Source organism: Lemur catta, chromosome 4 (genome assembly GCF_020740605.2).
Source record: "Lemur catta isolate mLemCat1 chromosome 4, mLemCat1.pri, whole genome shotgun sequence".
Lineage (NCBI taxonomy): Eukaryota > Metazoa > Chordata > Mammalia > Primates > Lemuridae > Lemur > Lemur catta.
This window is the reverse complement of record NC_059131.1, coordinates 56,570,886-56,583,401: the sequence shown is the minus strand read 5'-3', so window position 1 is coordinate 56,583,401 and position 12,516 is coordinate 56,570,886. Positions and strand designations below refer to the sequence as shown.

Genomic DNA, 12,516 nt, shown 5'->3' with positions numbered 1-12,516 from the left:
GCGGTTGCTTAGAGCCAATCGGGAGAGGCAGCTGTGGCGGGGGCCGAGGAGGGACATTTTAAAAGGGCCGGAGATTGCGGGCGTCAGTGGCCATGGCGGATACGGCGACTACAGCATCGGCGGCGGCGGCGGCCAGTGCCGCTAGCGCCTCGACCGATGCACCTCCTTTCCAGCTGGGCAAACCCCGCTTCCAGCAGGTGAGGACCGGGCTGTGGCCTGCGGGTCGGCGTCTGGCACAGGGAGGGCCAGCAAACTCCCCTCCAAAGTCCCCTTCAGCCCGGGGGTCCCCGACCCGCGGCCACCGAAGCCTGCAGCTAGTGCCTTGGGGACCTCGGCCACAGTCACCCCTTTCCCATTGGTCAGTGGAGCGGGCGAGGACTCCCACTTTGGCTCCCTATTGGCCGCTGGCGCCGTCACTCCCCTGCTGCCCGCGCCCTCCAGCCTTGCCCGCCCGAGGCGCTCTCTGATTGGCCGCCGCCGGCCGCGGCCGGGGATCCCGGGCGCCCGGGTCCGAGCGGCTCCCGCAGGGTCGCTCCCGGCTGCGCAGCTGTCGGCTCCCGGCGCAAAGTTCGAGTCCGGCCCCGGATGAGAAGTTGGCATGGCCGGGATGGCTTCTAACTTTTTCCCCGGGTGGGGGCTGACATTCCTTTCGAGCTGCTGGCGTAGCTGCCGGGCAGCGTCCGCGCCGCGGTCACGTTCCCAGCCCTCGACCCCGAGCCGAGTCCACGAAGCGCGCCAGGGTAGGGCCACGTGCCGAGGGGTGCGGCGGCCCGGCGACCCCCGTGCCCCCCACCCCCGACCCCGCTGAGGATTCGCCGACGCAGCGAGTCGGCCAGCTGGTGCCCTGAGGGGAAGGAGCTAGGACGTGTGGGTACAGCCGGGGGTGCGGGGGAAACGCTGTGTCATCCCCTGGGGCCGTCGCCCCTCGGAGGGGCCGCGTCCCCGAGAGCCCGCGCCAGCCCCTCCCTCGCTGCGTCCTCCGCAGAGGGTCTCCCGCACCCGGGCCCCGGCACCACAGAACGCTGGACTGTGCAGACCCGCTCGGGCTCTTAGGGGCACGGTGGCAGTTGTCCTTTTCCTCCGGGACCCCCGCCCAGGGCATCGCTAACTCGGCCCTCGGCCACAGAGACGGGAATAGAACCGGCAGCCCAGACGTGCTGGCTGGGCCCGGGAGCCAGGACGCTGGGAGGGGCTGTGCCCACGCCGCAGATCTGCGGGCCCCTGCCTCCTGCGCTGAGGAAATGGACTTTATTTGTTAGGAAGAGGACAGAGATGCGGCTGAAGTGAACCCGGGCTCACCGGGGGGTGGGTAGCAGCGGAGGCGATCAGAAAGAACTTTGCAGGAAGAAAGGAAATAGTACAAAGGTCGGTGCGGTGTTTTGTTTTTGTTTTGTTTTTTTAAATGGTGGTGGAGGGAGAGGAACTGGTTCCAGCAAAGGAGTGCCCGAGCTTCGCTGATCATTAAGGAGCTGTGCTCCTGAGCCTTCTGAAAAAAATGTCCCCAATGTTTTTAAGCAGGACTTTAATTCCTTTAAAAAATAGACCGTCTCAGCATGTAGGTATCTGGCGTGAGACTGGTGTCTTCCTGCTAGTGTAGGATGCCGCCTAGAGTGAGATTGTCAGGGGTGTCCCTGCCTGGACTTGAGTGACCCTTGGTTGCCTGTCCTCTCCTCACCTCCTCCCCCCCCCCACACACACACTGCTCGTCTTTTAAGGTTCAGTGAGAGAAACTCTTGCTCTCTTCTTTTCTGGTACCATCAAACGGCGAACTTCCTCCTGCAGGCCTCTTTGGCTACCCGATGTGGGATCCTCTTACCTCAACCTTTCCTTACAGTCTGCCCTGTGGTCCTCTAAATGATTGCTTTGTGGTTGCTTGCTTTCCTCAGACCTTCCTAGGCCTTTGGAGAGAAGGGGCTGAGCTTGTCCTTCCCTGTCTGTATCTTGCCCTGAGGCGGGTTAGGCGTATAGTAATGTGCTGAGTAAAGATGTAAAGGTGTGTGTGTGTGTGCACCTGTGTGTGTGTTTCCCCTGGTGCCTGTTATCTGTGTGTGACACTCAGGACATTCAGTTAAGCAATAAACATTTATCAAGTACCTCTTAGTAGCTTAAATGACTATAATGCTGTAATCACCGCTGGAGCCATATACACTTGCGGCTACTCCATTCTTGTAGCCATTGCTGGTACCTGTTTGGGGCACTGCTCTTGAAGGCAGCATAAGTGTTTGTTGTATTTGCTGTTGAAGCTTCCCTCTTCCAGCACAGTGACCTGCATAAAGTACACTGCATGTGATTCATCCATGTTAAGGAACTTTTCTTTCCTCCAAACCTGCTCCTTCTGCGAGGCTTCCTGGCTCTTCAAGTGGCCCAACTTGCTATCCAATCTCTGGAGTCAGAAATCTGGGAATCACTTGTATACCTCTCTTCTCCCTCACTCGCTAAATACAACCATAGGCCCAGTGATCTCACCTCTTAAATAGTGCTCAAGTTTGCCCATCTCCACTGCCAGAATTCTAGATCAAGGCCCGGTCATCTATTTCCTAGGTCACAGCAGAAGCCTCCCAATAGGTCTCCCTGCTTCCACTTTGGCCCTCCTTCTGCACTGCAGAGTCCCAACAATGTAGGTCTGATCAGGTGACTTCCCCCCTCCCTTCATGTTTAAATGCCCTCCAGTGGCTTCCCCTGCTTCTGAGATAAAGACCTCATTTCTGAAGGGGCCCCAAAGGCCTGCATGGCCCACCCCTGCTGACTTCTTCCTTGAATCGCACCACCCACCCACCCACTCCTCTTACTCTTTTTCCCACCGTACTGCCTGCTTTTTGGCCTTTAAACCCACTGTGTTCCCTCCCACCACTGGGCCATCTGCTAGAACATCACCTCTTCCTCTGCCCCCAACTCTTGTTCACTCTTCTTCATCCCTGATGTGTCCATGAAGCATCACTTCCTTGGGGAAGCCTCCTCCCACCCCCAGTGAGTTTTTGACTGCGCTCGCCTACTGTAGAGTACCTGTATCACTGTATACATTCATCTGGGGTGGTTATTTTATTGCTGTCTCTCTTTTTTGACTATAGGCTCTGTGGAAGCAGGGAGTGTACCTGCCTTCACTCCCCATCGTTGACTCTCCAGGGCTCAGCACAGTGCCTGGCACTTAAGAGGTGCTTAATAAAGATTTGTTGAATAAATGAATATGCTACAGTGCTACAGACACTTCAGCAGGTCTTTGTAGACTTGAATTAAGTTGATTTTACAAGGTTGTAATTGGCGAGGTGAGCCACATTTTCTCCAAGTCATCTTTTAGGGATCTTGTAAAATTGCAATCAAGTGGGGGCATGTTTGACATTGTAAGATTCATCAGCCCTGAGACACCCCAGAGTGGGGGTCTCTAAGGAGGTCAATCTAAAGACACAAAGGTCAGCCATGTATATACTGAGTTGATGAGTTCCTTCAGGGTCCAGCCCACATCTCTATCTGGGTCCTGTCCTCACTGTTTGGCATGTAGTAGGTGTCTAATATATACCCATAGTGCCCTGTGCTGGCCTGACAGAAGCCTGGTTCAGGGTGGTTCATAATCCAAGGTCCATTCCTAGCACCCAGGGCAGGGACACCACTCTTATTTCCCAGCTGATCTCACCCAGTTTCTACAGGACTTGGCGCCAAGATCTTTCCTTACTCCCTGGAGTCACTCCAGAACTCCTCTTCCTTTCCTCCCTCAAGGGTCTCACTGTACAGCAGAGCAGGGAGGAAGGGCAGTGAGTCAGAGGGTGGAGAAAGGGTGATGGGCATTGGTCTGTGACCATTTTCTCCCCATAAGATGATGGCAGCGGCCAAGCATTGTTCCACCCTTTTTGTGTATTGACATTTCATTTTCATAACAACCCTGTGAGACAGGTACAATGATCTTCAATTTATGAGTGAGAAAACTGCAGCACACAAACAGATTAAGTAACTTCCAAGGCAGTCTGGCTCCAAAGCCCATGTTTGTTTATTTGTTTATTGCCAACTTTTTTATTATGGAGGTTGACAAACATAGCTTCAACAATTACCAACTTAAGGCCAGCCTTGTTTCATCTATATACTGCCCACCCCCAACCAGTGAATTGCTTTGAAGTAAAGCCCAAACATCTCATCATTTCATTGAACCTACTAGTAGATATCTGTAGAAAACAATAAGGTTTCTTTGGTTAGTTTTTTTCTAATAAACGTTTAAAAATTTTGGAATAATTTTAGATTTACAGAAGTTAAAAGACAGAATTCCTGCATAACCCTCACTCAGTGTTCCCTAATATTATTATCTCACAGTATCCCAGTACATTTGTCAAAACTAAGAAACCAACATTGGGACATTACTATTAACTACATTGCAGACTTAATTGGATTTCACTATTTTTTACACTAGTGTCCCTTTTCTTTTCCAGGATCCCTTCAGGGAACACACCTCATTTAGTCATCATGTCTTCTTAGTCTTCTCTGGTCTGTGACAGTCACAGTACCTGTAACGGTTTCTCAGACTTTCTTTCTTTTTGATGACCTTGACAGTTTTGGAAGTACTGGTACGATATTTTGTGGAATGCCCCTCAGTCTGGGTTTGCCTAATGTCTTTCTCGTGGATAGACTGGGGTTATGGGTTTGGGAGAATAATATCACAGGGATGAAGTGCCTCTCTTCATTATGTCATATATCAGAGGATTTTTGATTACTTTTAACATAACTACAATCCTTTAACACACTATTTTGTAATATAGTCATTATTTTGTAATATCACCAAATAACTAGTCACTCAATATTCACATTTCCCTGATTGTCAAATAATTTTTTTTTATAGTTGGTTATTTTGAATCAGGATCCTATAAGTCCCACACATTACATTTGGCTGTCTCTCTTTTGTATCTTCTAACTTAACTGGTTCTCTCCCCATCCCTTTTTGTCCCCTCATATTTGCTAAAGAAACTAGATTGTTTGTCTTATAGAATTCCTTCCCTGAATGTGGCTGATGGCATCTCTGTGGTGGTGTTTAATATGTTCCTCCATCCCCTATTTCTCCTGTAAACTTGAAGTCCATGCCGTTTTTTTTTTTTTTTTTTTTTTTTGAGACAGGATCTCACTCTGTCTTGCAGGCTGGAGTGCAGGGCTCTCATCATAGCTCACTGCCACCTCAAACTCCAGGGCTCAAGCAGTTCTCCTGCTTCAGCTTCCCAAGTAGCTGAGACTACAGACATGTGCTACCATGACCCAATAATTTTTCTATTTTTTTGTAGAGATGGGGTCTCACTCTTGCTCAGGCTGGTCTTAAACTTCTGGCCTCAAGTAATTCCCCCACATTGGCCTCCCAAAGTGCTAGGATTACAGGTGTGAGCCACTACACCTGGCCAAGTCCATGCTTTTAACTGCCCCCACCCCCCTCCTTGCCTAGTAAAGGGGAGCAGAGGACAGCATAGCACCCAGGGAACCTCTGAGAGTTGACTTTGCTGGAGAGGGGTCAATACCTCCTAGAGTTACTTGGTCAGGTTTTTAAACAGATACTGAACCCACCCCAGACCAACAGAATCAGAATTCCTGGGTATGTGGCCTGGTTCCTGAAGCACCCACAAGATTCAATGTGCAGCCTGAGGATGACTGCACTAGTCCAGGCTTTTTGCCTTTGGGCTATAGGTTCAGTGAGTGTTTTATTCCTAATCCCCAAGAGCAGTAATTTAGCGGTCTGGAGGGGAGGGGATGCCTGTCAGTTTCTTCTTGGACCTCCATCCTCAGCCGCTGCTCCCAAGGCCTGCTCTCCCCCAGGGGCCTGCAGGTGGGAGAGAAGTAGAGGTGGGAAGGCAGCCTGCTGCTGCAGGCCCAGGGCTCCTGCTGAGAAATAGCTGACTCACCTTTCTTGTGCAGGGAAAGGGAAGGAATCACTTGGCTGACTCATTTTTCTGGTACAGAAAAAGGGAAGGAAAAACATCCACTGACTATGTGATTGGGTAAAGATGGGGGCTGAATTTTAGAAGGGGAGAGAAGGCTATACATTTTAAACTATTGAGAAAATAAAAATGAACTCAGACTGAGAAAGTAAACACCTTCCCTGCCATTCAAGGGGCAGGGAGGACAGACACACATAAAGCCAGCTGCAAAGAAACGATGTTTCTCACAAGGACCCACTGGAGCTACAAAGTTTCAGAACAACTCTGTTCATTGAAATGTCTCATACTCATTGAGAAATCCCACCCTTTAAGGTCATAGATTGCTAGAAACTTTGCTGTTTAAATTGTATCAGTAGGAATGAACCAGCCACCTCTTGACTGGCAGATCTAAGCCACTTTGCCTCAGAGAATCAACCCGTGCGCTTAGCTTCAAATAAGGGGTTTTTGGTCCCAGCATTCCACATGAATCAAATCCATTACAGTTTCCAAAGAAACAAGACCCATAGTCCACTTGTCAGTCCAGACCTATGTTGACTCCTTCCTACCCTCTCTTGGTTTGCTCTGAGCATATTGAATCTCTGCTTCATTTACATTTTACTCCACCTTTACCCAAAATTCTATACTAACTCAATCTTTCCCTTTGTTTGGTGAGGACCCCGGAGTTCCTCTGCTGAGTGCCTTCTTCCTTGCCATGAGTCAGTAAACCTGGCTTTGTCAGACTATAGGTTTGTCCCTGGGGGTCTTAGGTTGATTGGGCTAGGACATTATTATCTGCATTTCCAACTCAGGACCCCTTTCTTCAGTCTCAGGCCTATGAATCCAGGTGTTTACTGAAGAGTTACATCTGGAAGGCCCTTTAAGCATCTCAGACTTACGTGACCAATACAGAATTTTTACCTTCTTCCCCATTCAATCAGTATGCTTCTTGCTGTCCTTATCCTGGTTAACAAGCATTCGTGTCTAACTAGAAATCTAGGTATCATCTGTGAGTCTTCTTCCTTCCTTGTTCCCCCACAGTCATTCAGCCTTGCAATACCCCCAGGACCTAGCACAGTGCTGGGCACACGTGGGTCCTCACTAGGTAGCTGAGTGGTAGAGTCAGGTGCAGCTTCTGATCCCAGGCTTCATGCCTTCATACTCTTGCTTACACCTTCTCTGCTTGGTAAATTCATTCACCTCCCAGTCCGCTCTGCCGGGCCGCCTCCTTGACTCACACTAGAAAGAAATCTGTGTGTCCCCAATGTTCTCTGTGATGCCTCATTTAAGCACTGATCACAGTGTTATTTGTTTATTTGTTTGTAGTTATTTGTCTCTTGCTGAGCTCTCGGCTCCTTGAGGGCTTGTTCATTTTGGCGTCCCCTGAGCCTAGCTCAATAGGAGTTTATAGATGTCTGTGGGGCAAATTGCTCTATCTGGGACTCTCCCCCAGTAACTATGGTGGAAAGTGACACGAGAGGGCTGGCAGGGCTGGGACAGGATCAAGACAGTGCAGTGCTGGACCATCTTCAAGAAATTGCTTCACTTGGGCCATTCTTCTGGTGATCCTCTTCCTGCCTTGGGCCACTAGCTGCCATGCTGTTACCCTTTTCTAATCCTGCCCTCCCTTCAAAGCCCAGCCCGGCTCCGCCCCCTCCAGGAAGCCTTGAGGCCATTGGCTGCTCTTCAGCCCACACATCCATTCCCCAGGAGGGTTCCTGGAGGCCTTTCTAGATGTGTAAGGAGACTCCAGGCCAAGGAGGATAAGGAAAGAGCATCTGACAGCCCGCGTCCTTCAGGAGCTTATAATCAAGTATAATACTTAAAATACCAGCTTGTATTTTACTTTATATTTTTAAAAAATAGAATATTCTATGTGCTATGCATAATATTGATTTATTTTTCATTTTAAAAGCAATTTAAAAGATGTAGAAATATAAATCACCCATAATCCTATTACCCAGAGGCAATCTTTGTTAACATTTTAATGTATTTTCATCTGGCTTTTTGAAAAATATAATTTTTACTTTTTATTTTGAAATACTTTCAGTCTTACAGAAAAGTTGCAAGAGTAAGGAAAATTTTCATGTACGCTTTGCCTAGACCCACCAGTTTTTAACATCTTGTCACATTTCGTTTATTATTCTCTTTGTCTACAGGTGATCCATAAAGTCTAGAACCACAGCAAATATACATGATAGCACCAGGACATCTTCAATCTGTAAATACATAATAGCTATAGCACCTATGTGGCCAGATTTCATGGCTGCCCTGTATATTATATTTACATGTTAGTTTTCTTCAACCATTTGAAAGTAGGTTATATTCATTCATCCCTTAATACTTCAGTATCTGTCTTTTAAGAATGAGGACATTTTCTTACATAACCACAGTGCAGTTATTATATTCAGGAAATGTAACATGGATACAACACTTTTATTAATCTGTGGTCCATATTCCAATTTTGTCACTTGTCTCAGTAATGCCCTTGAGAGCATTTTCCCCCTCTAGTCCAGGGTCCAATCCCAAATCATGTGATGCACTTAGTTGTCTCTTTAGTTTCCTTTAATGTGGAACAGTTTTTGTCTTTGTCTTTATGACACTGGTGCATTTGATAAACAAGATCCGTTAATTTATGGAATCCTCCTCAATCTGGGTTTGTCTGATATTTCCTCATGATGTAGATTCAGTCCCTCCAGAATACAGTGGAAGTGATGCTGGGGACTTCTCAGGGTGTCATGGCCAGAGGGACACAATGTCCACCTGCCCTTCATCGTTCCTTTTAATATGTCCCCATCATTTTTGGGGGTGGCACTTCATTACTTTCTGGCACAACAAAACGTACCAGTTTCATCTTGTATCTTCCCTGTCTCAGCCCTGGAATGAGCCACTTCCCTGAGGAACTCTGATTCCTTTTAGTGGGCCAGGATCTGGATGTCATTTGGTCTTTTTGCTCCTCATTTAGTATCCATCTAGTTCTATTTATCTCCTTGTTTATTGAGTTGGAATTACACTGCTTATATGCATTTTATAAAATCATAAGCACTTTTCCATGTCATAGATGTTGTCTGAGAATATGATTGTAAAGGCTGCATCGTTGTATTCAATCATATGAATGGGCCATCATTTATTTAACCACCTACCTGTGTAAATAATGCAGCAGTGAACATCCTTGGCGTGCTCCCCAATCACATCTCTGAATATCTTGGATTGTTTCCTTAGGCTAAATTCTTAGAGGTGAAATTTTGCCAGGACAACAGTGTGAGCCTTGAGCATGTATGTTTTAAGTGGGAAAATGGTTTAGGCCATTTGAGTTTCAAGAGGTTGGAGAGCAACTGTTTTATTAGGAGTGGTGCTAAAGCTAGATCTGGTCTGTGAGAGGCAGCACCCGGGTGGTGGGTGACAATGGGGATGAGACAATTCTCTGTGCAGGGCATGCCACGGTGGGCAGAGAAATGGAGGAGGTATGAGGCCTGTTGTGCATGGGGCTTTTGAGGTGACCTGGGGCCTATTGCAGGGTCTTATTGGGAAGGGAAAGGAGCAAGGGTTGACTGCAGGGTCTGGTGTTCTAGTAAGCAAGGGGAGGGAATGTGGAGGCTTCTGTTTCCTCCCCTGTGCAGAGGATGGTGCATGGAGAGCTGTGGGGCTTCAGGGAGAAATTTGGGGCAGAGCCTGGAGTGAAGTAAGGCATGAACCCCAGTGTTTCCCCTTCATCCTGACCTTAGCACCCTCTCTCCTCTCCGCGAGCTCAGCTTTCCCCAGCTGGCTTAGTCCCCAGGGCAGAAGGCCCAGCAGCTGTGTTGCTTGGTTTCCTTTCATTGTGTTCTATCGCCTGTGGCCTGCTTAGCACAACGCCCTTCTTTTCCAGGGTCCCTGCTCTGGGGCAAAGGGCTGGGGGAGTGGGACCCTCACCCTGTGCCTCACAGCAGTTCCAGGGTTATGGGTGAAAGAGGGCCCAAGGGCTGTGAGCTTGGCACTGTCATGCTTGAGCTGTGCCTGTGGGGATCTTCCCCCACCCAGGGTCAGAGCTGGACCTTGGGAAGGGACCCTGTGAGGGGCAGGGAGGGTCCTCTCTCACTCAAGCTGTCCTAAGTAAGGCAGGGAGGCCAGAAGAGGGCTGCAGACCAGGCCTCACCTCCAGCCCACATGCCTAGTGATGCTTGGGAGCTTCTGAAAGGCTCAGAACAGATCTCAGGGCATTGGAAGAGAGGGAGAAAAATGGGAGGCATCTGGAAGGGAAGTTGGGATTGTCACTCAGAATCTTAATGGTCTCTGAGTTGACTTTAGGAAACTCTCAGCCCCAAGAAAGCTGTCCTCAGGTCCCTGAGCAGTGAGGCTTCTCTGGTAGTCACACACATGGGGAGTCCTGGGGCCTAGGGAACCCTGATCCTAAGGGCAAGCTGTGGGGTGGGGCTTCCCAGTGTCTGGAGGATGGTGTGTGGAACTCACCTACTCTTCTCTCCTATCCTCTTCTCCAGACGTCCTTCTATGGCCGCTTCAGGCACTTCTTGGATATCATTGACCCTCGCACGCTCTTTGTCACCGAGGTAAGTCATGGCTGTCACTCAGTGGCCCCAGGCCTTAGTGCCTTGCCACTTCAAAATGTGTGCAATCTTCTGAAGGGCCAGGGAGGGTGGGGATGGGGCACTGAAGACACCAGGGGAGGCAGGAGGTGAGAGGAAGGTAACAGATATTCTGCCTCTATCTCTATATCTACCTGTATCTATCGTCCATCCATCTGTCTGTCTATCTGTCTCATACACTGTGCTGTGCTTTTCACATTATTACATCTGGATCTCTCACAACACCCTTCAAGGCAGATATCATCATCATTATTATTATTTAAAACTTTATTGAAATTATTATTCAAGTACATAAAATATATGCTCATTAGAAAAGTTCAAACAGTATATTTGTTAAAAGATACAAAAGAGTATCCTTTAACCATCCTTCCTACCCAGTTCCCTCCTTTCATAGATAACTACTGTTAATGGCTTTTAATGTCAGGTTTATTAAGGTATAATTTACCTTTCTTAGGTGTACAGTTCTATGGGTTTGGAAAAACGTATTCAGTCATGTTTCCACCACCACAGTCAAGATATAAAACATTTTCATCATCCTAACATGTTCCCTCATGCCTCTTTATAATCAATTCCCCTCTTCCCCAACCCCTGGCAACCAGTCATCTCTTTCTAATGTTTTGCAGTTTTCAGAATGTTATATAAATGGAATCCTAGAGTATGTAGCCTTTCGTGTCTGGCTTGTTTCACTTAACATAATGCTTTTGTGATCGCTTTGTGTTGTTGCCTGTATCAGTACTTCATCACCTCTTATTGCTGAGCAATGTTCTATTGAAAGGATGTTTCAGAATTTGTTTATCCATTTACTTGTTGTTGAACACCTGGGTGGGTTCTTTCCAGTTTTTTTCTGTTATGAATAAAAGTGCTGTGAACATTCTTTGTGTGGACATATGCTTTCATTTCTGTTGAGTAAATAACTAGGAATGAGATTGCTGGCTCATATGGTAAGTGTGATAAATATATGTTTAACTTTATTAGAAACTGTCAAACTATTGTTCAAAGGGGCTGTACATTTTACATTCCCATGAGCAATGCATGAGAGTTCCAGTTGCTCCACTTCCTCACCAACACTTGCTATTGTCAAATTTTTTTAAATTTTATTTTAGCCATTTTAAGAAGTATGTATTTATGGGCTTTTTATATGTATTTATAAATGTGTATAGTAACGTGTATGTATGTAAAATATCAAACATTTATTAAACACTTACTGTGTGCAAGGCAATTTGTAAGCATTTTACATGCATTAGCTCATCATATTAACTCAAAGCAACCCTAAGAGAATGTTATTATAAGTTCAGTTTACAGAGGAAGAAATAGACAGAGGTTAAGTCCCATACACATGGTGCTGGCTGATGGAGCCAGGGTGTGAACTGAGGTATAATTATTCTCAGCCAGTTTTCATCCCTGTTCAGGTAACTTGAGTTTAGGGAATGAACTTTCTCAAGATTACTCAGCTGGCAGAAGACCTCAGCTCTGGCCCTGGGACCCCGCATACCCTGAGGCAAGTCATTGAGCCTCTGAGTCAGCTTTCCAAGAGGACAGCACTTCACTGCATGTTTTTTATATGTTGAGCATTGATTGGCACACTCAGGTTCTGGAGTTGACTAGCTCAAGGAAAGAAAAGCCATGATGGAAGGAAACACAAGGGCTGCTGGGCTCTTGGGCCTGGAACTATCCCCACTGTGCTGGGAACAGCCTGGTAATATGAAATGTGGGCATTACGCTCATATATGGTCTCCTACTGCAGCTCAGCAAGGACAAAAGGCTCAGGTATCACAGGCTGTCCTAGGCTCTCCTAAGGAGTAATCAATACGAGTACATAAAAATTTGGAAGACCACCAAAGCAAAGAGACTACTTGCCCAGCATAGGTAATGTGTCATTCTAGAAAGTTCCAGAACTGTGCAAAACTAGATACAACTGCAGTCCTAAAATCCCAATATAAATGCCATCTGCTTGATGGAGGAATCAGTAGAGGCCAGTGCTTAACTCAAAGGATGGAGGTGCTAATGGTGGACTTCGGAGTATGTTGAGAAATGGAGGAAGTCTTGGGAGGTAGGGAGGT

General features: G+C 47.4%; 1 protein-coding gene across 2 annotated transcripts in view; it reads left to right on the top strand.

The window, feature by feature from the left end:
- SFXN5 (sideroflexin 5) overlaps nt 1–12,516 on the top strand; it is a 126,529-nt gene continuing 114,013 nt past the window's right edge. For both annotated transcript variants that reach the window (XM_045549853.1, XM_045549854.1), the window contains exons 1-2: nt 1–197; nt 10,352–10,420. In XM_045549853.1, coding sequence (XP_045405809.1) covers nt 93–197; nt 10,352–10,420 — 174 coding nt within the window. In that variant the 5' untranslated portion in view covers nt 1–92. The remainder of the gene's footprint in view (nt 198–10,351; nt 10,421–12,516) is intronic.